The 27,804-nt window shown below is 43.9% G+C and overlaps 1 protein-coding gene and 1 long non-coding RNA gene across 3 annotated transcripts in view; one reads left to right on the top strand and one right to left on the bottom strand.

The window, feature by feature from the left end:
* LOC112544639 (uncharacterized) lies at positions 1-18,581 on the top strand. Its single transcript, XR_012896366.1, has 3 exons — positions 1-102; positions 17,095-17,190; positions 17,785-18,581. It is a non-coding gene; the product is annotated as an uncharacterized LOC112544639 (long non-coding RNA).
* Positions 4,995-27,804, bottom strand: part of SEC24A (SEC24 homolog A, COPII component) — a 66,875-nt gene continuing 44,065 nt past the window's right edge. For both annotated transcript variants that reach the window (XM_075900399.1, XM_025181212.2), the window contains exons 16-23: positions 25,474-25,647; positions 24,783-24,893; positions 24,040-24,215; positions 14,397-14,534; positions 13,173-13,277; positions 12,956-13,048; positions 12,279-12,382; positions 4,995-8,189 (exon numbers count right to left, since the gene is read on the bottom strand). In XM_075900399.1, coding sequence (XP_075756514.1) covers positions 8,075-8,189; positions 12,279-12,382; positions 12,956-13,048; positions 13,173-13,277; positions 14,397-14,534; positions 24,040-24,215; positions 24,783-24,893; positions 25,474-25,647 — 1,016 coding nt within the window. In that variant the 3' untranslated portion in view covers positions 4,995-8,074. The remainder of the gene's footprint in view (positions 8,190-12,278; positions 12,383-12,955; positions 13,049-13,172; positions 13,278-14,396; positions 14,535-24,039; positions 24,216-24,782; positions 24,894-25,473; positions 25,648-27,804) is intronic.

Genomic DNA, 27,804 nt, shown 5'->3' with positions numbered 1-27,804 from the left:
CACCTCCGCGGTCAGCCTAGCGTCCCCGCCCCCCTGCTGAAGCAGGCAGCGCCATTTTGGGGAAGGGGAGCGGCCAAGGGACCTCGGAAAGCCCTCGCGCCGGTAAGCCTCTCCAACTCGGACCGGCGGCCCAGAGTAAAGATGGCGGCTCCGGCCTCGGGATGACGACACAAAGGAGCGTGTGGGGAGGTGTCGCGCTGAAGCGGTGCCCGTGAGGGGAGACCAGAATCCGCGTGCCGTGAAGGAAGCGGCGCCCGTTGGCTGCCTGAGGAGACGGCGCAGCAGAGGGGCAGGCAACGCGGACGCCCCACTCCCACCAGCGGAGTCAGGCGCCTTCGTTTCACTGGCCCTTTACGGCCCGTTGGCGCTTCGCGGAGCTCCCCGCCCCCAGCCCTCCGCGTCAGCCCCAGGGCAGCGGGCTCTGCTGGACACCAGCGTTACCTCAGAAGGGATCCGACACATCCCTGCACAGATCGAGGCTCCAGCTGCACGAGCATGTGACTCGCTGCTGGAAGTGCGACGTGCTGGGGGAAGCCCTCAAGAGTCAGTCCTTCCCCATTCTGATGGAAATGCAGCTGAAACAAAAAACAGGAGGAGGTAGCACTTCAAAGACCAACAAGATGGTTTATTACCTGATGAGCTTTCGTGGGCCAGACCCACTTCCTGAGATCAAAGAGTGGAAGAAAACTGTCACAATTTTCTTCCACTCTTTGATCTCAGGAAGTGGGTCTGGCCCACGAAAGCTCATCATCTAATAAACCATCTTGTTGGTCTTTGAAGTGCTAAAGCAAAATGCAGGACAATGTAGCACTTCAAAGACTAACAAGATGGTTTATTAGATGATGAGCTTTCGTGGGCCAGACCCACTTCCTCAGACTAACACGGCTACATTTCTACCACTATTCTACTTTGAAGTGCTACATAGTCCTGTTTTTTGTTTCTTCCCCATTCTGGCACTGTGTGCTTGCCTTTGTTCTTCAAGGTATGGGATTATTACTGGCCGGGGCTGGAAAGCGCCTGGAAAAAAACAAGTGGCTCTAATAACTCTTCTGTTAAACCATCTCCGACTAGATTATCAACATCAAACCTTAAAGAGCTGTTTTTAGCACAGGCACCTGTGTGTAAGAGTACAGGTAGGAAGTAGCAAAATGCCAATTTTAGCTACGTAATGTTCTCCTATATTGGACTAGATTCATTAGAATGCAGTGGTAATTTCTACATTTTACAACTTCTGAACTGCAGAAGAAACGAAACATTCCTGGAACTCTATACTAATATTTTACCTGGGAAGCATTAGGTCAAGTTTAATCACTTTCCACAGAACTCCAATTACTGCCCATGTGCCAGGTTGAAATGCCTCAATTAGCTCAATACTATTCCTATTTTTGGGTTTTCTTTGCATAATGGCTATTGAGAATTTTAATCTGTACTTCCCCCATTGTACCTTCCCATTCAGAAATAACAGTTTGTTTTCCTGCGTGTTCTTTATAGGAAGGAGTATAGTGCTGTTTATAGGAGAGATGGCAAAAATAACTTAACGTGCTGCCTTTGGACTCTTAACCTCTGTATTATCATACATTAACATTAGCTTTATTTTTTTTTAATCTGGTCTGATAAACTATTGTATAGCCAGGGATCCCAATGTAAAAGGTGTCAGTCAGTATTAAAAAGATGATAGCAGGAGAGAGAAAAAATGTTCTCCTTGGCTTCTGATAGAAGCAACAATGGGGCTTGAATTGTAGCAGGGAAAGGTTTAGGTTGGACATTAGGAAAAAATTCCTAACTGTCAGGGTGCTTGGAATAAATTGCCTAAGGAGGTTGTAGAATCTCCATCACTAACAGCAGGATAGATAGGCATCTATCAGGGATGATGTGGACTAGATGGTGCTTGGGCATGCCATGAGGGCAGAGGACTGGACTTGATGACCTCTTGAGGTTCCTTCCAGTTATAGTATTCTATGATGATGTAAGGGAATGTGTTTGCATATAATTACTGCACTGTTGATCTTAATACAGGCAGTCCCCGGGTTACGTACAAGATAGGGACTGTAGGTTTGTTCTTAAGTTGAATCTGTATGTAAGTCGGAACTGGCGTCCAGATTCAGCCGCTGCTGAAACTGACCGCCAGTTCTGACTTACATACAGATTCAACTTAAGAACCCCAAGTCAGCTGCTGCTGAAACTGATCAGCAGCTGATTCCAGGAAGCCCAGGGCAGAGCAACTCTGCCATGGGCTTCCTGTAGTCAGCGCTGGTCAGTTTCAGCAACGGCTGACTTGGGGACGTCTGGGGCGGTGCTGCTGGGTTGCTCCAGTAGCACCGCTCCTCGGCGCTACTGGACCAACCCAGCAGCTGGGGTGCTGCCGGGTTGGTCCAGTAGTGCCCAGAGCGGCGCTGCAGGACCAACCGGCAGCGCCCCAGCTGCTCTGCCCCAGGGTCCACAACAAAAGCCTGGTCTGCTGGGGGGGGCACACTAGCTGCGCCCCCCCCCAGCAGACCAGGGACACAGGGAGCAAAGCGGCAGCGGGGGGTGCCTCGCCTCTGAGGCTTTGCTCTGGCGCGGGACCCGCTTTGCTCTGGCGCGGGACCCGCTTTGCTCCCGGTGCCCCTGGTCTGCTGGAGACGGTCCCCAGCAGACCAGGGGCACCGGGAGCAGCTTTTCTCGCCCCGGAGGTCGAGGTGGCTGACCACTGCCTGTGAGCTCCGGGGCGAGAAAGCCCCATTTGTAAGTGCGGATCCGACATAAGTCGGATCCGCGTAAGTCGGGGACTGCCTGTACAGACAATCTCAAAGGACTGAATACTTGGAAAACAACTCTGATAGGAGAAAAATGCTGACAAGAATTCCAGTTACATCTCTTCTCAAAATCTCATGGGCTCTTCAGGTCCTCAGTAGTGCAGTCCCATTTCTAGTAAATACATAGGTGAAATACTGTTTTAGATTCATGTTAGTATTCAAGCTGAGAATCTTTCCTTCAACCAATGTCCTAGTCTTATACTAAGTGTCATTCTGCTAAAGACTCTAGATAGGAAATAAAACGTCCTGATTACATTCTGGAACACAAATTTCCATATCAGATCAATCACTTAGTCCAGTATCTTCTCTCAGACAATGATCAGTACCAGATGCATCAAACGAAGATTTAGATCAGGGCTACTCAACACATGGCCGGTGGGGCACGTGGCCCTCAGCATGGTTTGGATTTACGTAGGCAGGGCTCAACACATGGTCCGCAGGTAGAAGGCAAAACAAAAAAGTAGTCAGTATAATGGTTTTCTGTTGATATGCATTTTAGTAGTTTAATTCCAGGACTGTCATTGCTCATTAAAAGTGCTGTTATATGGGTGGAAATCAGGTAAATATTGCATTTTAATAATATCAGCAGAACTGATTTAAATGGGGTCTGGGTGTTGTGTAGGTGGTGTTGGGAGCACAGGGGCATTGTGGGAAGTGCTTTGTATTCATGTCCATCAGTGTGAAAGAAGCTATTTGCATATACATACAAATATATATGTAACCACACTTAAGTTGTGGCCCTTGGCATGTGTAGTATCAATGTGGCCCCCGGGCTTCCAAAGTTGAGTAGCCCTGATTTAGATTATGGAGTAGACCAGCCAGTTTTAATTATTTCCTTTCATTACTTTTAGATCTGTTGCCTTTCATGTAGGCCTTTCATCCCAATTACCTTCTCTACACCCAACAGCTGTGTATGTTCTATTTGTGCTATTTTTCCTCAATAGCCTGATCACATTTGAATACAGCATTCTAGGAAAGAATACCCTTGATTTATATAAACACTTATTTTCAATGTTACTTTCTAACCTTTTTTTTTTAAACATTCTAAAATAGTGAAAACAGCTGCTCAATTCACAGTGAATTGAGTTATCCATGCCTCCTATTTGTTGACTTAAGTAATTAAGAATGCAGTTGTGTATGACAGTTGAATAGAACCCTTCCTATGTATTTGTCAATACTGAAGTTCATGCTACACAGTACAGATGGAGCTACTCAAGGGTCCCAGAGATGACTCAGCTGTGTCTGTACTCTTTTTTTTTTTTTTTTTTTTTAAAGAATAAGGCATAATACTTGGGGTTCAAAATAGGGATGTTAGCTATTGGGTAATTGAATAGTTGAGTAAATGCATGAATTCTTACTGGTTACTTGACTTTTCTAGTCTCTGGGGACTAAGAAACCAGCTCCCTATGCAGACTAGCTGCTGCCTTTGATACAGAGGCAGCAACATGGGGAAGCAGTAGCTTCTGTCTGCAAGAGATCCAAGCTCCCTGTGGACAGAGGCAGCTCTGCCTCCCCTGTCTGCAGGGAGCTCCAAACCCCACAGTCAAGGGCTGAAGCTGGAGCAGCCTCTGTCCATGGTGTGCTGGGGCTTGCTGTGACAGAGTCTGCTTCAGCAGCAGCCTCTGTCCAAGGGGTGTGTCTCTCTCTCTCTCTCTCTCTCTCTCTCTCTTTCTGAGCTTCCTGTAGACAGAGACCAGCCTCTGCCTGCGGGGAACTCAGATCCCTCCCCCTCCCCGTGCTGCTGCTTCTGATAAGGCAGAAGCACGATGGGAGGGGCAGGCAGCACAACAGACCTGTGAGGGGAGCTGGCATTTAAAGCAGGAGGTGGGAGGGGATGAGAAATGCTTATAGTTGATAAGATTAACCCATAAACCTAGGCTTATTGGTTAATCATACAGTGGACTACACATTGACATCCCTAGTTCAAAAGCCAGTAATTCTGAATTTTCCTTGTTTAAACTAACAGTGGAATTTTACCAGTGATTACATAACAAATACTTCATGTTTTTACTCCTGAAATATGAAGTGCCCCAATCTTTGTATAATTTACAAAACTGACAATTGTAGCAAGTTAGTATTTTCTTCTTTAGCTAGGTAATTATTGTTACTGAAGTGACTAATGCAACCATTGGAAAAAATGTCACCCAGCAATTGGTCAAATATGGAATCCCACTTGTGTAACTAAAAGGACTAATGGACTTTTGTGAGCACTTTCAATTAGTTTTATTGAGTAGCCAAATCTTTTAAATTAGCACAGATAAAATAAGCATTTGCATGTGTTACAAATGACTTTTTACAGGAATAAAACAGTGAAAATTACAAACTGTAAAAAGGAGGACAAGTAAATCCTGTCTCAGATTCAGAAGGGGCAAGATTTATAACTTCACGCTGAAGATCTGTGTCTGAGTTTCAGAAAACAAGGATTTAATATTACAATATTATACACTACTTTACAAAATTAAATGTATAAGGATTACATCCATAATAGTGAACAGAAGCTTAAAATCACATTTGATGGTCCCTTATATAACAGCCATTCTGCATCTTTGATTATAAATTGTTAAGACATTAGCTCTGAATAAAAGAAATGTAAATCTTATTCTAGTTATTGCAAAATAGTCTATTTAGACTGAGATTCAAATATATTAAATTATAAAGACGTATACAAATTAAAATGGATGGTACTGATGTTGACTGAAGTAACATTAATGTGTCAGACAAATAGTTAAATCTCAGAAACTAGAAAAATATTGTAAGTGTACTATGGTAGTTGTCACACTAAGATAACAACCAGGGCCACCCTTGTCTGTTTTTATTGTAAAACAGTATTCTTGACATCTGTAAACAGTGAGAAGTATGACAAAGGCAATTTACACAAGGGTGTTACTCTGCAATGATGTAAAAATAATACAAACTGAAGCAGGAGAGGTTTGTCTCTGACTGCATGGAATTAAACTAGACTTTCAATAGTGCAGGATAGTCAGTCAATTCATTATAGACATTCCAAAAGCACTGTACTCCAAATGGGGTTAATTTGCTTGCTGTTCATAAGCTTTGCATAAAAAAAATTAGGGATCATAACTTGAAATGTTGTTGGTCATTGAATTGGCATGTAGACTGACATTCACAGCTGTTAACCTAATTTACATAAAGTGAAGCTTTCTCTGAAACAGATGCTATATTTTAAAATTAAGTTTATGGACTATAATGACAAAGCACGTGGTGATAGTAAGGAAAACCACAGGCTTTTGTGTGTGTTATGAGATATATGGATTATTTCCAACATCTCAATGGGTACATTTTGTCATCACATGCCTGGAGTGGATTACCACTTCATAAAATTGTGGTTGTCGGAAGGACTGATTCTCATTTAAGAAATAATAAAAAATAAGATTTAAATGAAACCAGAAAAGTCATTTAGTGAATTTTAAAACAGAACTTCCCCTACATACTTACTTTATATTTTCATTTTGAGAGAAGATAATGCACAGTCTTAAAAAAAGCTTTTGTGAAATACATTTCTACTAGTTATGTAGACACAGTAGGCAGGGTGTTTAAATCATCTTTGGGAGAAATAAATCAGCACACAATGATAGTGGTTTTCTTGTGCTCAACTTGTTCACTATGTTTCTATGAAGAAACAGCTGCTTCTCCCCTGCACTGAGGTAACTCCCATTAGTTTATTATAACTGGAGCAGAGAAACAGGCTATGGCTGTAGAAACTGTGATCCTATCAGGTCCCGTTAAATCCACTTTGCAAACCTTTCACAAGTTTACTAGCCTAGGCACAATACCTACTTGTCTGCCTTTATTATAAACATTTTACTCACCAAAGAAAAGTTACTTAACCCCAACAAGATTTTAGCAAGTCTGCAGTAAGTATATGAGCCTTAATATAAAATAAAAACAAAGTAAGGTACAAAACTTCTCCTCCCCTCCCCACAGCTCTTTCATAGGCATATAAGGAGCAACAATCAAGTAACATAAGGAGAAACAACCTGTCATCTACAGATTGCTCTCCAATGTACTTTACTTCTCAAATACTTTGCACATCTTACATTTAAAAATATCAGCTTTCTGTAAAACCAATGTCCAGTTTCACTGTAGTACCCGCAAGTCTGTCAGTTAAATTATTATATGTATTTGGCATGCACACGGCCCTAGAATTAGGCTTGTTAACTGCTTCCATCAAAATTATTTCTGAGAGCTTTTTAAGAGCCAGATTACTTCTGGTTGGATTCAGGTTTAGAAGTAAACACAATATTCAGTGCTGTTTCAAACATATATTGATAAATTAAGGTTGAAATGTCACCACCACTGCCTCCTTTCACAAAAAAAATTAAGTTTATGGGACCTAACATTTAGTTAACTTACAAGAGCACAGAAATCTAAAGGATCAAGGTGGTTCTATGCTTTGCCTTCTGTTCTCCCACTTGACTGCCATTTAATGAACTATGAAGACAAAACCAAACTAATTTTAACTACAAGAACAAGGCTCAGTGTCAAGCTCACTTTTGCTGCCAGACCACTTGATTATAATTTTCAATTTACACAGTCTACTATGCCACATTTGCCTTTCAGGTACAAGAATAATGATATATTTAAAAGTTTTTTTTAATTAATTACTTCTCTCAATGACCAATCTATCTCAATCCATCTAGGTCAGTTTAAGCTACCTTTAGATCTATCCAACATAACCATTTCCAGAACATTGCATCCTAAAATTTTCATAATTATTTTCAAATATTTGTTCATTTCACAATGAATTGTTTCATTGCTACTTTAGGCATACAAGTTAGCTCTCTTAAAACAAGTGTTCAGTCTTTCATCAGTGGATATACTGTATCAAAGACAATACAATTTCCCTGCAACTCAATCATACTGAGGTTTTAAATCTAGCAGCTCCTCCCCCCCCAAAAAAAGCAAAACTGAGTTACAGAAATATACATTTTGAACTACATTTTACAAAATTTATTTTGCTTCAATATTGCAAATGTACTTCATGCTGCAACTGCCTACAGTAAAAACATAATTTGCAGCAAATTAAAGATACCCAACCTCTTCAAATATATTTTGATTTTTTTAAAAGTACAATATTATGTAGTTGCACATATGATTTTCAGTTGTGGTCCTTTATTTGCTTTACTTTTGTTGAAATCACAGTGAGATCTTCTTGTCAACTGCACCAGGCCACAAACTTAAACAAAAGATATTACAAGCACAATTGTTCTTTACTGCAGAAATTTTCGCTAAGCAAGAGAGCCACAAAATTCAGTGGTTCATTTATTCACTTGCTGCTGTATATGCAGGAGGAACTCATAGTATGATAAGGCAGATTCTGTTCTGTCTTCTATCATGTTCTGTAGGAAACTTGATTTCAGCGGACTTTCATCCCTTAGAAATAGAAATAAAATGACTGAGTGAAATAAAACATTCATTGACCTATAGTTGTGTATTTTTAAAGTTACAGGATGAACTAGTATTGTGAAATATTTAAAAATAAATGCATCAGCTTGTAAAGGGTAAATGAAAAGCCTGTACTGTAGGCCTCAGTCATTCATACCATAATACTGCTGGATAATGTTCACATTTAATTCACTAAATGTCTGATGTTAAACGACATGGTTATTTTTATAACATTAAAAAATGTTATATAAGACCTAATTGGCAGAGGGTCTACTCTGTCAACTCCCATCAAGTGCAACACTTATAAAGTGCCATGTATTAAATGAGAGCTGGTGCCATGCTTGCTGTTCAATAATGTCATTGTAAGACTGTACAGATGGTATACAAAGAGTCATGTGTGCTGGAAATAGTTACTTAACTATAAGGAGGTTCTTCAAAATGTGTGGTTCCTATCTGTATTGCACATGTGGGTGGGTAGGCAGGCATGGCATGCCTGCCGAATCAGTTTCTCAGCAGCGTCCAATGATCAACATGTGAGTGTTGCATCCCCTCATGCTCCCTACCGAGGGTGTAAATAAGTTATGCCTCCCAGTCTCCCTATTATCCTCTTGGGATGTAGTCCAAAGCAAAAGGTGTGGATAATGGAATACAGACTACGTATCTTGAATAACCTCCAGTTACAGGCAGGTAACTGGCGAACAGCAGGCAGCGTAGAGGAGGGTGTGAGGATCCCAAGGGAAGCATGATCTGCAGTACAACCTAGTCTGCTACCACTTGTGCAACGGTATAGTACGTTGGGAACAAGAATGCCAGATGGCTGCATAACAAAGTCTTGCCAGCATACATCTGGCAGTGAGGCCAATGTGGTGGCTTGTGTTCACGCACAGAGAGCTGTGATGCCAGCAGAAAGGGGGCTACACCTGATTATTGGTAGCATCCACAGATGCTCACTGAGACCCATTTGCAGATTTGTATGGAGGACAGGGCTTGACGTTTGGACTGTTCAGCAATGTATGAAAGGTAGAGGTGTGAGGGTAGAAAGCCAGTGCATACTGCAGACATCGAAGGAGTGTAGGACCCCATCAGTGGGGGAGGTGTGCGGTTTGGGACAGAAAACAGGGAGGTGGATGCACTGGTTTAAGTGGAATTCCAACACTACCTTCGGGAGAAATTTAGGGTGGGTGGAGCCATAGGAACACATTGTCCTTGTGGAATATACCTGGCTGAGGTTATAGCTACCATGAATAGCACTCATCAAAAGGCAGGCGAGGGGGCATGATGCCAACAGTTCAAAGGGTGGCTTTGGGAGGGTGTAGAGCCATGGCGCCCGCAGGGGCATTTGCGTGTGCCTGCCAAGTGCTCGGGGCTGGCCTGGCCCCAGGCACGTGGCGCATGCGCGGTGCCAAAGCCGGCCCCATGCACATGGTGAGCGCCGGCCCCGGGAGCGCCGCGGATTGGCCGCCCGCGCTCTGGGCGCGCGGCGCTTGCAAGGGGCGTTGGCCCCGGGCGCGCGGCGCTTGGGGGGGGGGGGGGGGGGGAGAGCGCCGGCCCTGGGCACGTGGCGTTCGCAGGGGGCACCACCCCCGGGCGTGCGGCACTTGGGCCGTGCGGCGCTTGCCGGGGGGGGGGGGGGGGCGAGTAAGCGCCGGCCCCGGGCACGCGGCCCTTCGAGGGGGCACCAGCCCCGGGTGCGTGGCTATGGGGGGGACCCGCCCCCGGGCATGCAGCTATGGGGGAGGGGGGCTACGCAAGTGTCCCCGCCCCAGCAACCTCAAATGTTTGGGGACCACTGGTGTAGAGAATATGATTAAGTTCCCATAGGGGTGTGAGCTTCAGCACTGCTGGAAAAATGTTGAGTAAACCCCTCAAAGTGGACAGCAGTGGAGTGTATGAATACTAAGGTGTTATCTGGGGTAGGAGGAGGGGCAAGGGTTAAAAAAAAAAAAAGATACTGATTGCTACCAGGTGTATCCCCATAGAGTCGATGACTAGAGCAGGCATTTTGAGGGCAAGAAGGTAGTCCAGATACTACACTGAGAAAGTGACTCATGTTGAGCCCATGCCATGAAGCATAATCATTTTATGTAGCATTCCCTAGTGGATTCTCTCCAGCTGTTTGGGTAAGGATTTGCCATTCAGCAGTGGGCATGCCTACTCGACTCTCATCCAAGTACCAGAGCTATGAGGTGAAAAGTGCTAGGACTGGGATGCTGGACTCTCCCCTGATCTTGTGAGTAGATCAGGGAGAATGTGAAGGCAGAGCGGCATTTGGGAATCTAAGGAGATCTGTAAATCAGAAAGGACTGGGCCAAAATGAGGCTACAAGTACGATGGTTCTGTCCCAACTATTCTTATGTAGTACTTGCAGCAGGAAGGGCAATGGGAGGAAAGGAGTAATAAAGTCTGTTCTTCTAGGGGAAGAGGAGGAGTGTTGCTCTGCAAATTCTTTCCTACTGTACCTATGGAACAGAGAGGCAGCTTCTGGTTCGTCATAGTGGCAAATAGCCCCCACTGAGGGGTGTCCCAGTTCTCAAAGAACTACTAGAGGCATGACATTGTATAGCTCTCACTCGTGACTGAAGTAGAGAGCCCTGCTGCATGCAGTGCCCAGAGAATTTTGGGTGCCTAGAAGACAGGTTACTCCTGGGGAATCTGCAGGCCTACACAACCACTGAAATTGGCCTCCCCGCAGATTCCCCCTGGCTTCCAGAAAATGTCAGGGAAGCAAAAGAAAGCAGCAGAGGGACAACCATGTGTGCAGTTTTTGGGAGTGGATTGTCTCCCCATGAGATGAGGCAAGTACACAGGATTGTAGGCCACTGCACCCCCCCCCCCCCCCCTCGCATTGCCTGGCTCCAGGGATTCTACAGCTGAACACAGTCTCCTGGGTCTTTGTGCGCCCCTTCTATGCACTGGCTGGGAACCTTTCTATTTTCTGTGGAACATTTGAGTGCCTAAGGTGGGACTGGATAAGTGGTGGTGGGGAAATAAGTGGATTAGGGCAGGGGGAAGGGAATGTGAGGGAGAGAGAATGGGGAAGAAAAGTGGATAGGAGGAATCACAAGGGAAGTAGGAGACTGGTACGTGGCATCCCTTCAGCAGCGACTGGGGATGTCCCATTAAGCAGACATCATCAAACCCTGCCTATCCCCTCAACATCTTGACTCCTCTGATAAGTGCGCCCCCCTACCCACACCTCACTGATCCCTAACCAGCTCCTCCTGGCCCCTCTCCCATAGCACCCGGACTCCCCTACTGAGTCCCTGTACTCAGACCTCCTGCCAAGAGCCTCTCCTCTTCCTCTCCCCCCCCCACCCCGGCTGGGCACTATCCATTACCACCTGGATCCCCTGCAGTCCCATTGCCCCTATACCTGGAACCCTCCTACGAGCACCTATGCATCCAGATCTCACACTGAGCCACCCACATCCCAACTGCCCCACACAGAAACCTCTCACCTCACATCCAGATGTTCCCCCGCCCCCTCTTCAAATTAGTCCCCTCCAAACTCAGATCCTGCTGGGCTGAGTCTAGCCAGCCAGATTTGGTGTGCCTAGCAGAGAGGGACCCTTGCACTGTGTCAGGATCAGGTGCAGACTCGCTGTCAAGTTCCTGGGCTTCTCAATGCTATCCCTCCTCAATGCAGCCAGCTGTCTTTGCTCCCCACTGCTAAGCTGGAGCCACATTTATTGATAAACATTTGCAGAACGTTAAGATATGGTGTGGATAATTTTCAATTTTTTGCATAAAATAAAGCTATATATTACTCCTGAGGTTAAGCATTAGGTTGGTTTTGATGCACCAGTTCCAAAGGTGGATGGATTCAGGGCTAAGACAGAAGGGCAACAAGATGACCTACAGTTCTGGATCCCCTGAGAAAGTATCATCCTCCACAAATAAAAAATGACAAAACAAGGACAATTAAAATCACATCACGTTTTTGAAATATTTGCAATTCACACTACGCACAACTATTATAAACCTTGTGTGAGGACCATGCAGTATAAAATATGTCGCTACAGTGGGTGACACGGGACTATGCATACTTGTGTATTAGAGTTCTCAAAAAGAACCTACCTTATTATATACAGTATAGGGAAGAATGGCCTTTGCTCTCTCAACCAGGAGATAAAGGCAATTGTTCTGGTAGATTCAGCTGTTTCAAGTTCTGGAAGATGTGTCTATTAGACAAAGGTTATCATTAATTCATAACATAACATACTCTGTATTCAGGAGACAAAGTTAATTTAGTGTTAATGAAAAGGGCCAAGCACTGTAGTCAGGCATAAAGCACGCATAGTTAATACAAAGCTATTCCATATACCACTGCAATTTCAGTCTCAGACCATCCTTTAACAAACTATTAGTTGTGTGAAATCGAATAGTGACTTTTGGCTGTCACAACTATGACTACGTTCACAGATTCATTTTCACTTGTGACCTAAACTAGAATTTTCCAACAACTTACAGAGCTGGTGAACTAACCCACTCTCCTTCCTGGTCCCAATATTCTCAGTCTGCTCAGACTTTTACTGGATTTAACTGATGGTTATTAGCTTCTACTTATTGTGGCTTCATGATGAGAGAGATGGGCTAAGATTATTTAAGTGGGGAACCTAAGGAAGAGTGTCATAGGATGGGGGAACAAACTTTTACAATTATGAAAAGCTCTTTAGCCCATAACGTGATATTTTATTTATATTTATAATACATTGTGTGTTCTATTAAAGACACTCTGCTACCTAAGTACTTACCATGTTCTGTGGTATTGATGCATAACTTGGAATGCCAAGGACTTGGCTGATAAAATTCTGTCCACAATTCTTTCCAATCCACATAAACATTACCTAAAAGACAGTCAGATGATAGCATTAATCTATGCAATACATATACCTTTATGCTCTTTCATATATATAATCTGCTTAATAGTCCTCCAAAAAACCCACAAATTCATATAAAATGTTAACTTACAGAGCCAGCATCCATAAGATAGGCACCATCCCTACTCAACTTCTCTACAGACAACTGGAGAATGGGTGGCTGAGGTATTGTTTTATCGTTAATGTTGAGGGCTCCCTATAGAGAAAAATTGCTACAATGTAAGTGTGCCTACAGATATACAGATTTGAGGCAAGAGGAATGTGATATGTACAAGTAGAATACATTTTTATTACTAAAGAAACAAATTAAGGACAAATTATACCCCTTATCTTCAATTGCATCATCTGGTGCTGCCTTTTATATTCTTACAAATCAGATAACATACTTTATTATAAAAAACCCAGTATTTTGTCTTAATGAAATTGATTCCCTTTTAAAAACGTCATAAATAACGTTAGCCTAAAAAATCCACAGATTTCAAGGTCTGGATTTATAGTATTAGTCGACCTGCACCATATAATTCATACACATACTGGCTCAAGGAATTATAGGACTTTTTTTTAAAAAGGACGTTGTACAACACTTAAAACAATTTCTGCTGCACCTGCTCCCTGGTAAGGGGATGTGTTTTGTAATGTGATAGATTATTTTTAAATCAAGATGCCAGCTATATTTTTCAAAGTGCAATCCAAACCACACTGTGGTTAACACTCCACTCTAGACAAACGTTCCCTCCAGCCCCATCTATATCAAATCAACTTTCCTCCCATCAGGAGAGGAAGTCAATGAAAGGGAGGACTCCTCATGATCATTATGTAATTTTCCCTCCACCACAGGGCCAAATCCTAACAGCCAACCTGCCAAATAAGGGAGATCATCTCATATATATGGTTTAAGGTATTTGTAAACTAATACATGCTTCAACATAGTCTGAAATGCAATCCAATAACTCTTCCTCCAACAACTTACAATTCATGAATGTAGTGCTTCTGAAATATTGCTGCAAAACTTGATTTAGAATAAATTGGGTTACATGGAATGGCAGTTAGTGCATCAGCCTTTATAATATTTTTAATTGACATACACATATCATGGTTCATGTCATGTGACTTAAAGGCAAATTCCTTGACACTTGAAAGATACATTGCTTGGATGCATCTTTAAAACTCCTTGTGACCAGCTGGGAGATCTCAGACTACATCCCTTGAAGAATACAGTTCTTATTTAAAAGGTTTTCTATGCAATACATAGTCTTCACTATAAATAAAGGAATCAAGCAATAACAAACAAGTGCAACGAATAAAAAAAATATACCTCATCTGTGAGATTGTCAACTCTGTACAGATTGGGATGGGTCATAAGCATGAGGTAAATTAGGGGCTGGTTTTTCACTTGACACATAGTAAAAATACGCTCATCTAAACGGATATTTGTCCCAGTCTGGAATGCTTTCTGTAAATAAAACCAACATTTGAAATAATTTAGTATGTTTTTAATTCAAAGTTGATAAGTAAGAAGCATTAGAAAGAGTATCACACATTTTAAGATGTCTATACAATATTATATTGCCTATATCTGCTTTTGATTACATACATTATGAAATATTTTGAGTCCTATGCAAAATTTCACTTGAATTACTTTGACCCGAAAATATAGTAATAAAAGTCTTCATTACAACAGTCAGTTCTCTCCCCTTAATTTATCCACATTTCTCAATTGGTTATCTACACTCAAAGCAAGTTTTTTTAAATATTATTTACAGGCAAATAGCATTGTGACTAATAATTCAAGCAGCATATGTTTGTGTTTGAACTCTGGAACCACTAATGTAACAGTGTAATATATGCTGGTCCTATGTCTGTAGAACACTTTCTAAAGAGTCGAATTGCAATGATAGCATATTTAGATGGATTTTAAATAAACTTACGCTCACTACTTTGTCTCAAAAAGCTACATAATGATAACTTAAAATAGAAATCCAAAGACTTGTTATGCTTAGTCCTTTGGCTCTAATGCACATCTCTGTTAAAGTGTTTACCATCAGGGCAAAACACCACTCCATTGGCTTACAAACACAAAGCAGCTGAACTGTTGTTGAAGCAGAACTGAGGGGAGCTGACAGCTGGGCCCCGGCACTCTTGGTAGGGACTGGGCCTGGGGAAGGGATGGAGGGGGGAAGAGGAGCTGGCTCTCAGCACTGCCCAGACTGCAGCACCCTCTCCTCCCACAGCCTTCAGTACTGCCTGGAGCACACCATAACCCTGCCTTCCCAGACAGCCCTCGGAGCAGTCTGGGACTCTGGCAACGATTTAGAGGGCCTGGTGCTCAGACACCACCCCTGCTACAGTAGCAGTGACTGGGAACCCCAGGCTCTTTCGAATCCTTGGGCCAGGGGCAGTTATCCCCTTAGTCCTCCCCCCTTTAGAAGGCTTGGGAGGACCCCATCCCAAACAAGTATTGCACACTGCTCAAGTGTCTGATCATGCCCCTATTAAAGAGATCAAATCTCCCCAGTATATACACAGCCAGAGTAGCGAGACTTGACAAGAGTTTTTAGTATCATCTGAGAAAGTGAGAGAGGGAGACATGATTCCATCAGGTCTGGATCATACTGCTTTGGAAAAAGTAAACTATCTATCCTAACACTAACCATTTTCTATACTGTTTCAGGGGGATCTTCTGTTGAAAGCCATTTTCAGCAAGTGTTCTGTTTTCTAGTGTAGAAAAGACTCAAGACCGGTGCAAAATAAGGAAGTTACTCACTTTGTGCAGTAACGACAGTTCTTTGAGAGGTGTGTCCCCGTGGGTGCTCCACTGTTGGTGTCAGACTCGTCCCAGTGCTGCAGATCAGAGACCTTTCTAGCAGTGTCTGGCCAGGCTGTGAATGCGCCGGGGGAGAGAGGGGGAGGAGAGAAGGGAGGAAGCACGTGCTATTTGCGCTTTTGCAGTTGGAGTACATGGCCCATCTGCCTCAGTTTTTTTCATGTAGGCAGATTTTGATAGTGATGATCCAAAGAAGTGAAGTGGGGAGGACAGGTGAGCCGTGGAGCAGCCACAGGGACACACATCTCAAAGAACCGTTGTTACTGCACAAGGTGAATAACTTCCTTTTCTTCTTCGAGTGATGTTCCCGTGGGTGCTCCACTGTTGCTGACTACATAAACTGGTAGGTGGGCTTTGGTTCAGCTCTTGTGAGAAGTGGAAAGAACTGCACTGGCAACAGCAGAACTCGTGGCCATCCTTGTGGAAATTGCATATGTCTCATGAAGGTACATTTAGATGACCAAGTGGCTGCACAGCAAATGTCCTTAAAAGGAATGCCTTTGAGGAACGCTGTTGAGGCAGCTACGGCTCATTTCAAGTGAGCCCTGGGAGTAGCACTGGACTATACAAAACAAATCAACCTGGAAATGCACTGAGAAGAGAGAGGCACTCCGCAACAATGTTCAGCAAGAGAAAAATAAAATGTGTGATTTGTGAAAGGAGTGCGTGCAGCCTATTTAGAATGATAGAGCCCTGCGTACGTTGAGGGTATATAGAATGGCCTCTTCACAGGTAGCATGAGGCTTTGGATAGAAAGCTGATAGGATGATGGGCTCATTAATATGGAAATTGGAGTGAACTCTCGGCAGAAAGGAAGGGTGAGGCCAAAGGATTACTTTGTCCTTCTGAAATACAGTATAGGGTGGAGAGGCTCTGAGACCAATAATCTTGCTAACACATCTTGTAGATGTGATTGCTATTAAAAATACAGAGTTTGCTGTTAATAGAGAAAGGGAGCATTTGGCCAAGGGCTCGAACGTGGTCTAGTTAGAGAGTTGGGCACCAGGCTTAAATCCCACATTGGGGCTATAGGCGTACATGGAGGATTGAGATTAGTCAATCTCAGTCCCTTAAGGAGCCTTTTGGAAATCAGGTGTGCAAAGAACGAAATCCCAATAGAGGGGTGGGATTCTGAAAGCACAGCTAAGTGAACTCTTAGCAAGGAGATTGACATGCCTTGTTGTTTCAGGTGCATGATATAATCAAGGATTATAAAAAGAGGAGCATCAGAAGATTGTATGCACTTGGTCCCACACCAGAATGTGAAGCACTTCTACTTATAGAGGTAAGTGTTGCCAGTAGTCTGTCTCCTAGTCTGGAGTAGGAAGGCTTACATTTGTTGGGAACATCTTTTCTCTGCCTCCGAGAACCAGATAGGAACCATGCTGTCAGATGGAGAGTCTCTGGTTTGGGATGGAGAAGGGTTCCTCTGTTTTGGGATAGGAGATCTGGGTGAACTGGAAAAGGATAAGGAGGTCGGAGACACATTTGAGAGAGAGAGGGAAACCAAGTCTGTCAGGCCCATGCCAGCGTTATGAGGGTGATTCGGGCCCCATCTGATTTGATCTGAGGACTCCAGCTATGAATGCAATGGGAGGAAAAGTGTAATGGAGAGGGACCTCCCATGGAATTAGGAAGATGTCACCCAATGATCTGGGACCTATCCCAGCTCTGGAACAAAACTGGGCACACTTGGTGCAAAGAGATCTGTAGACGGGAAACCCCAATGATGAAAGATTTCTTGTAGAACTCGCGCATGGATCCCCCATTTGTGGTCTATCGAGAAGTAATGGTGGAGGGAATCTGCTGTAATATTCTTGATGCCGGGGAAGTATGATGCATCGATGTTGACACTGTTCTGGATACACGATTTCCACAGGCGTTAACGCATCAGCACAGAGGGAAAGAACGGATGCCACCCTGACCATTGCGGTAAAACATAGTGGTCGTATTGTCGGTGAGGTAAAACACTGGATAGGTTGAAGAAAATGTCTGCAAGCATTGTGGACAGCTCAGAGCTCCAAGAGGTTGATGTGTAACCGGAACTCCTGCGTAGACCATCTGCCTTGAATGAAATGATGGGAGTAGTTGCATGCCCCAAGCAAGCAGAGAAGCATCGGTAGTAATCTGGCTCAACAACTGGGTTTGGTGGAATGGGACATCTGCAAGAAGGTTGCCCAGGCTGGTCCACCATTGCAACGAAGTGAGGACCCTTAGGGGTACCATACTTGTGACCACGTGTTTGGAAGGTATGTACACTGAACCGAGCCAGTGTTGGAGGCAGCAAATGCACAATAGAGAATGTTTAACTACGTATGTTGTGGTGGCCATATGGCCCATGAGGTGGATATAGGTGAGTACAGGTACTGTAGGGCTTGACACTATGATGGACACCAAGCTTCTGATTGCCCCAAAGCAGAAGATAAGTCTCTGTGCTGTCAGGGAATCCAGGATGCCGCCTATGAACTCCAGAGATTGGGCAGGGTTCAGGGTGGACTTCTGGTGGTTTATGATGTGGCTGAGAGAATCGAACAGCCTCTAAGCAAATAGAACCATGTTCTCTGTGGCTTGTCAGGAAGCGCCTCGTATGAGGCAATTGTCCAGGTAAAGAAAAATCACGGTGCCTCTGTGCTGTAGGAATGCTGTAACTAGTGCCAGCATCCTAGAGAAGACTCTGGGGGTATGTCTACACTACCCCGCTAGTTCGAACTAGCGGGGTAACGTAGGCATACCGCACTTGCAAATGAAGCCCGGGATTTGAATTTCCCGGGCTTCATTTGCATAAGCGGGGAGCCGCCATTTTTAAAACCCCGCTGGTTCGAACCCCGCGCCGCGCGGCTACACAGGGCACGAACTAGGTAATTCGAACTAGGCTTCCTAGTTCGAACTACCATTACTCCTCATTTCATTTCATTTCATTACCTAGTTCGTGCCCTGTGTAGCCGCGCGGCGCGGGGTTCGAACCAGCGGGGTTTTAAAAATGGCAGCTCCCCGCTTATGCAAATGAAGCCCAGGAAATTCAAATCCCGGGCTTCATTTGCAAGTGCGGTATGCCTACATTACCCTCCTAGTTCGAACTAGGAGGGTAGTGTAGACATACCATGGGAGTGGAAGCATAGAAAAGGCAGGACCTGATACTGGAACTGTTCTGAGGTGACCATAGAAAACATCGAGTGAATTGTAATGTGGAAGTAGGCGTCTTGGAGGTTGAGGACTGCAAACCAGTCTCCCTCATGCAGTGCTGGGATGACTGACATGAGTGTGATCATCTTGAACTGTTGCTTGTGGAGGTATTTGTTTAGCTGTCAAAGATCAAGGATCGGTTTCCACCCACCCATTCTTTTTTCTATAGGAAAATTGTTTTAGTAAAAACCCCTGTCCTGATGTCTTTCTGGAACACTTTCTGCTACTTCTATGTGAAAGAGATGTTCTACTTCTTGACAAAGTAGTATTTTGTGAGAGTGGATCCCCGAAAAACGGGGAGGGTGGGAAAGTTGGCAGAATAGTGGTGAGTGTAAGGGAGTATCCGCATTCAATGATATCCAAGATTTAAGGCCTGTGGTAATTGTTGCCCATTGACTAAAAAAGGGGTACAAATGGTGGAACGTCTCGCGTTTGCAAGGCACTGGTAGAGTGGAGCGGTAATGCTGGCCCTCAACCAAAGCCTCAAATCTTCTGCTTAAAGGCTTGCTATGTGGACGAGCGATTGTTGGGAGCCTGCTGGCATCGATTTCTGGGCCTAGAGAAGTATTGATCAAATGGCCTTTACTACTGTCTGCCATATGAGAAATCACGCTCTCTCTGGTAGAGCATATAATACTTCCGTCAATAAGGAGGTGTATACCTTCCTAATGTACATGTTGTTGTGCAGGAGTCCTTGCTGGAATGGAGGACCTCACTGGTCTTGGTAGCAAAAAGTTTTTCTTTGTCAAATGGGAGATCCTCCACCTTGGTTTGAAGATCCTTTGGAACTCCCACCACTTGAAGCCATGATGAGTGCCTCGTGACAATGGAGGCTGCAGTTGTTCGTACAGATGTATCCGCTGAGTCAAGTGCCATTTGGAGGCTGTGCATGATATAGTGCAGACCTCTTGAATGACTGACTTCAGGATAGCTCTTTTTGCATCCAGAAGGTGTTGAATGAGCTCATTTAGTTTTGTGTTGTCAAAGATGTGATTAGCAAGTAACACAGTATAGCTCGCTATTCTAAGATGGAGTGTGGATGAGGAATACATTTTCCTACCAAATGTGTCCAGACACTTACGGTCTTTTTCATGCTGAACAGATTTGTATTGAGGGGTTTCAGCCCTGGGTTGTGCCGCATTTAATTTGGCTGTGGGTGGAGGAAAAAAAGTCCATACCTTTGGATGGAATGAAATATTTCCTATTGGCTCACTTGTTTGTTTGGGAGGAGAGGATAGGGGGGTGTTTGAGGCTGGTGTCTACCAGACCTTTTTCACCGCTTCCACAATTGCTTCAGCTATCGGAAGGGTGATCCTCGATTGAGGCAGGCAGGAGGTTTTTTAGTAGTGTGATGTTTCTACTGTACTTCTGATAATACAGTAAAACTCCAATTGTCCGGCATCCAGTGGTCCGACACTCCTGATAGTCCGGCACCAACTGGAACCCGGAAGTGCTCCAGCCAGCCAGACAATTGGAGCTCCTGTGAGCCCACATGCGCTCACGGGCTGGGAAAGGGAAGGGGAGGAGAGGGGGAAAGGATTATACCCCTGTGACGCATCTGCCGGGACCCGCGCTGCATCTGGCCGGGGGGCAGGGAACGGCACGGTGAGGGGTGAACCCTCCACCGTTTTGCAGAGAGGCAGGGAAAACCCCGCGCAGCTGCCTGCTACAGGCCAACTGGGGGTGCAAGTGGCGGTGGAGGAGAGGGGGGCGAGGCGAGGGGTGGCGCTGCGGGACCAACCCAGCAGCACACTAGCTGCTCTGCCCCGCCGCTTCCCCAAGTCCGCCGCGGCTGCTTGCAGGCAAGCAGCAAATGGCAGCATCAGACTTGGGGAAGTGGCAGAGCAGAGCAGCTGAGGTGCTGCCAGGTTGGTCCCGCATAGCCGCTCAGGTGAGGGGCAGCACTGCGGGACCAAACCTGGCAGCACCCCAGCTGCTCTACCCTGCCACTTCACCAAGTCTGGCACTGCCGCTTGCAGCCCCAGCTGGCCTGTTGCCAGTGGCTGCACAGGGCTTCCCCTGCCTCCCTGCAAAACGGTAGAGGGTTCGCCCCTCGCCACGCCGGTCCCCGCCGACGCCCCCCCCCCCCAGTGCCCCGCTGGTCGCAGTGCAGGTCCAGGCAGACCCATTACAGCCCCCTGCCAGAGTACCTCCTGATACTCTGGCATATCCGATAATCCGGCACCCCCTGGGTCCCAAAGATGCCGGATTATTGGAAGTCTACTGTACCATCTCTGGGCTGGTAGTGACTCTCTTAAACAGGTCCTGAAATTGCTTCAGGTCCTCAGTGGGCATTGGGTAATTTGGAACGACAGCCTCATCAGGTGAGGAAGAGAACTTATCAAGTGGGGAAGACATCAGGTTGTTCTGCCTTGCCATCCTAAAGTAATTTGGCCGTCCTCTGTCTCTATGTCCTTATTCGGCTAAGGAGAGCTAAGAGGATGAGACAGGTATCAGCCTATGAGCTGGCATTGATGGTGCCATTGGTCAGTGCCATGGGGGTGCCCAAAAGTGACATGGGGACCAGTGAGGAGAGTAGTGGGGACAGTAGGACCAGTTTGGGTACCATGGAGGACGATGATCATACCGTGGTTGATGTCTGTTATAAGACACGTGCTCTAGCGGGAGAGGAGTGTTGGGAAGAAAATACACTCCTCTGGTCATCCTCATAGCCACTATAATGGGATAACACCAGTGATCGAGGCGGAGAACTTCTTATGGACAAAGGAAGAGGAGAGCAATGCTTCGGGGGAGAGCCATGCAGGCTTCTCAGTCATGGTGCCATACTCAATAGTGGCTTGTGGTAATCACGGAAGAACTATGGTGGCCAGAGGAAATACTATGCGATGCCATAGAGCTCAGTGCCAATGGGGGGGGGGGGGGGGGAGGAATTGGTGCCGGTGGAGAAGGCTACAGTTCTGGGATCAGTGCGCAGGGCAAGGGCTTAACAGATTTTGATTTTGCCAGTGCCAAGGTCTTATCCAGCGCCACCAGTGTCTCCGGTGCCAAGGGCCTATCTAGTTCCCTGGTAGCTGCCTTTTTTGGTGCGGAGGATGGTGTACCATCTTCTGGGCAGTGCACTGCTTTGGATCCACTACTGGCATGGCACAGGGGTGTCCAGTGCCGGAGGTGCCTGGCTTATCTCCCATACTCATTCTCAGAGGTAGGGAGTGGGCTGGGGAAACCCTCTTTGTGGACTTGGGCAGTGAGGAGCTCAAGTCCTTAGCCTGACTGCTAGCCTTGTCAGCCTGGCTGCATTCATCCCTTCTGTTTTGGGGCTTAAGTAACATACACAGCCTCAGCTCCCTGTCTTTGTGGGCTCTGGCAGGGAGACTGCAGCAGTGTATATATTTATTTCTGAGTAGCATGGGCCTCACCCAGACAACGTATCGGAGACTCATGGCCATCTGAGGGAGGCATTGGGTTGTGGCATCGCACATTTTTAAAACCCAGGGCGCAGGCATGTTGTCTGCAATTCTTTGTCTGTTCATCTTGATTCTTTCTTCTCCTTTTCTTTTGTGCATGCAAGGTGGCTTTTTTGTTGTTTTTTTAATGGTGTGAAATGAAGCCATTCAAGAGAGAGGCTTTGACTTTTAATTTTCTATGTAGTATTCCCTCCTATCTTCCAACTCTCTTTTTTTTAAACGAAGGCCTGAGGGGCCACCGGCTGGAGACTAATGGCGCGTCTCCTTCAGAAGAACATTAAATCAACTATTTACAGGAGAACTTTTTTTTTTTAAAGTAGTGACTAAACTAAGTAGTAGGAACAACAGAAAACTGTTAAATAAAAACAATTCTAAGTAAAATCTTGTGTCTAAGAATCTCAAGGGAGGAGAGGACTTGAGCTCTGTCTGTGACTCGAGGCGGTAATGAAGGAACTGAGGGCAGATGGGCTGTGCACAGAACTGCAGAAGTGCAAATGGCACGTGCCCCCACCACTCTGCATGCACAGCCCGGCCAGACACTGCTAAAAAGATCTCTGCTCTGTGATGCCAGGACAAGCCCAACACCAAAGCACCCACAAGGACAAAAAGCCAAAAGATCAGTTCTTTCCAAGCTCACTCCCCCCCATACTCCACATTAAGCTATTGTCTGGATTTGTCTTGGCAGCAGCATAGAGCTGCACATTCCCCTGGCTAGCAGTCAGGGGTGTCTCACAACAACAGCAAGTCTCTCCGTATTGCTCCCTACTCCTGCTTTCTTTTGCTTCCCCTTCTCTTGCCTGCCCAGTGCCTCAATACCAATGCACACAAACTTCTTGTTCTATAAGCTCTATCTTTGTGGTGCTATTTTTACCATATTTTTCATCCTAAACTGCTGCAGCTCTATACATGGAACAGAAGCCCCTTCTTTCTGCCATGGCACCCCATGCCACAACTATACCACATCCCTACACTGTTCATAAAAATTCAAGCTTTACAATAAATGCATCTGACATAAGCACTGGATGCAATTCATAAATACAGTCTATACTTATGCAGTACATAAACACAGCCTATACTTTAGGCACATTTAGATCTTATTTAAAAAAAAAAACCCTTTTTTGGTGGCTGACAGACACCCAAGCCATCTTCTACTACAGCTATCCCCAAGGAAAACCCAGATGAACAAGCAATGTTGCTTTGCAATGGTACTGAAGGAAAAAAAAAAATCACAATTTCCAGGACTAGGGAAGTGAGGTAATAAGTTGGTTCCAGAGCTGTCCCATTTATACCAGAAAAGGCTATCATCTTAAATGCCTAACAACCTCAAGTACCGCAATATCATATGGAGAGATGGCTGGTTTTAATTCAACTCGATGTAAACTAATGAAGAACCTCCCCCACTCCAAATGTTGCCAAAACTATACATATATAATTTCATCTCACAGAAACTTTTCAGGGCCTCATTGTGCCAGGTTCTGACATACTGAATACAAAAATAACATCCTCTGGAAAGATTTCATTCTTACTTGTTTTAAGAGAGCCAGTACATGAAGTGGAAAGAATCGTAGGGAATACGGAGCCATCAGACCAGGCTGCTGAATGCTTAGGACTGAAGATCGGTAAGCAGATAGGGAATCAATTACAGCATTCACCAAGGCATCTCGGGCATCACTCAAGCTAGCAGAAACTGACCGGTCCACAGCTAAAAAGGAACACAAGAGAGTGTGAGAGAGTGTGTACACACACACACACACACACACACACACACACACACACACACACACACACACACACACACACACACACACACACACACACACACACACACACACACACACACACACACACGTACGTGTTCAACAGCAAGTTATACCTAATTTCTTTTTTAGAAATTATTGACAAGTATTATTTTATACATCTTTAGCAGCTCATCTCAGGATCTTAAAATGGCTATAAGCAGACATTAATAGAGCTTCCCTATGCCATCAGAAGGCATGGGAACATTAATAGTACAGCCTAGAATAAAAATATCCAGGAGTCCTAATTGCTGCTCTAACTTCTGAAGTTCACATTTACATACCATACAAAGAGACTATACAGTTGTACTCTTATCTACACACATCAAAAGAGCTTTAAACAATATGGCTAAATGCCTTCAACCATTCAGAAGGAAAGACCCTTCTGAACCCTTTGTAATCTTGCTTCCTAAAGGGTTGTTCCTCAGAATTTTTAAAAATGTTACACATGTATATCAGAGCATCATGCTTACCCATATTGGCTAGTAAGCCTGTAATAGCTTGTACGTCAGCCCCCAGATAGACATCACTCAATGTTGTAACAACAGGTAAACACATAGTGTGGACTCGAATCCTTCTTTCACCTATAGGGAGAAAATTAATCTTTGTAGTCTCCAAATGGCATTTTCCACACCACATCATCAAAGCTGCATTTTGGAGTGAGGAGGAGGGAACCACAAATGGAGCAAAAATGAAGTTTGCACACTACAACTTGCAGCAACTCTGATTTTTTAAAATTAATTTATTTAAGAGTATATTTTTTGTTCAACTTACCAAAAGCAATTAGTCTATTTCAGATAAATACCATACAAAACTGATTTATTACCACATTAACTTGTCTCACAAGTATTTTAAACTAACAGCTGTTAAGCAGCCAGGTTAACCGAGCTAAAGTTGACCATTTCTGTTTAGAGCACGTTTTCCAGCAAATCTGTAAACTCCCAAAATGCAGCTGCAGAATAATGTATAACCACCATCACCAAGAGCAGCTGAGGAATGAGTGTGCTGGCTTACTAGTACTCTCAACCTCTCTTGGGAGGGGATAAGGGGAGGGTTATTAAGATAAGCAAGTAACTTCAACTGTAGTACAAGCAAACTAGATTATAATTTAAGAAATTACATACCATGGCATCTAGCACATCATATGCTGCTTACATTTCTTACCTTTGCTGGATGTGTACAGTAGTGCTGACTGAAAAGAAACAACTGGCATGTCAGTGAGACTTTCTTCTACTGACATTTGTACAGCATATCCTGCATCCGGGTTTACATTGGGTAAAGACAACAAGTCTGTTGATCGCACAAAGAAGTTCCCATGGAAGGTATGAATGGAAAGACCTATGAAAGGGAAAACCATCTGGTCTGTTTTATTAATGTTACTTTTACAATCTAATCTAAACTATGAACTGATTACATAGATGCCCTAATTTTTAGATTGTGTTTTACTCTAGATAATGACAAACCCTTTTCAAAATACAGTTCATTTAGTAAATATAAATCTCAAGCTGCATACTCATTTGTACAATGTGCAAAAAATAACCAAGCACTCAAAATGCAAGTTAGCTCAAAGATAAATAAGTGCCCCAAATTTCTTTGACGCCGAGTCATAATTGGTTGATATTTCTAGTATAGAACACGATAGGATCAGTCATTTAAGGGACAATTGTGTATATAGCATAGCAAATATTCTTTCAGTGTAAGCACTAGCCTTGGGAACCAGTAGTTCAAAGTTCTAAAAAGGTTATAAATTAGGATTGTCGAACAATTACAAAAATTAATCATGATTAATCATGCTATGAAAATATAATGGAATACCATTTATTTAAATATTTTGGGTGTGTTCTACATTTTCAAATATATAGATTTTAATTACAAGAGAATATGACGTATACATTGTTCACTTTACATTTATTACAAATATTTGTACTGTAAAAACAAAATAGTATTATTCAATTCACCAAATACAAGTACGGTAGTGCCATCTCTCTATTGTAAAAGCATAACTTACAAACGTAGAAGTACAAAAAGAACGGAATTTTAAAAATTAACTTTAGAGCCTATAAGTCCATTCAGTCCTATTTCTTGTTCAGACAATCACTCAAACAAGTTTGTTTACATTTGCAAGGGATAATGCTGCCTGTTTCTTGTCTACAGTCTCACCTGAAATTGAGAACAAGCACTCGCATGGCACTGTTGTAGCTTGCCTCGCAGGATATTTATGAGCTGGATGTGCTAAAGACTCCTATGTCCTTTTATATTTCAACCACCATGCATCGAAGCTCAGTCTGCTTGATAACAATCTAAAGCAGTGCAGACTGACCCTCATTCATTTTCATCATCTGAGTCAGATGCCACCAGCAGAAGGCTGATTTTCTTTTCTGGTGGTTCAGGTCCTTTAATTTCCACATTGGAATGTTGTTCTTTTAAGACTTCTGAAAGCATGCTCAATATGTCATCCCTCTCAGATTTTGGAAGACACTTCAGATTTGAGTGCTACAACCAGGGCTCGCCGAGCTGCAGCGAGCCCCGCTTGCCAGCCACACTATCCGGCATTTTGCGCATGCACAGATCGTTCTCCGCATGTGTAGATCGCCCAAACCTGGCTCTTCCGGGATGTAATCTACTCGGCTTGGGCGAGTAGTTTACATAGATTGTCAAGCCCTGGCTATAATTATCTTTAGAAATTTTTGCATTTTATCAAATCTGCAGAGAAAGCATTCTTAAAAATGAACGTGTGCCGGGTCATCATCTGAGACCACTATACCATGATGTACATAGCAGAATGCAGCTAAAACAGAGCAGGAGACATACAATTCTCCCTCAAGAAGTTCAGTCACAAATTTAGTTATTGCATTTTTTTTAAATGAGCATCATCAAAATGGAAATATACCCTCTGGAATGGTGGCCAAAGCATGAAGAGACATATGAAGGGTTAGCATATCTGGCACTAGCTATAAAAGTGACATACAAACACCTGTTACTCACTTTCTGGTGATACTGTAAATAAGAAGTGGGCAGAATTATCTTCCATAAACAAACATGTTTACCTAGGGAACTGTCTGAACAAGACACAAGGCTGAGTGGACATTTAGACTCAAGTTTTATATTTTGTTTTGTTTTTGAGTGCAGTTATGTAACAAAACAAAATCTACATTTGTACGTTGCATTTACACAATAAAGAGATTGCACCTCAGCACCTTTATGAGGTGAAATGAAAAATACCATTTCATGTTTATTACTGCAAATATTTGTAATACAAATCGTAATATAAAGTAAGCAGCGTACACTTTGTATTCTGTGTTGTAACTGAAATCAATATATTTGAAAATGTAGAAAAACACTCCAAAACATTAAATTTCAGTTGGCATTCTATTGCTTAACAGTGAAATTAGAACAGTGACTAATGTTTTAAGTTAACTGTGCAAATTAATTGAAATTTACTGACAACCCTATTACACTTCATTACATACTGAAGGATACTGAATTCAGTTAGAC

Source organism: Pelodiscus sinensis, chromosome 17 (assembly GCF_049634645.1).
Source record: "Pelodiscus sinensis isolate JC-2024 chromosome 17, ASM4963464v1, whole genome shotgun sequence".
NCBI lineage: Eukaryota > Metazoa > Chordata > Testudines > Trionychidae > Pelodiscus > Pelodiscus sinensis.
This window is presented reverse-complemented; position numbering and strand designations above follow the sequence as displayed.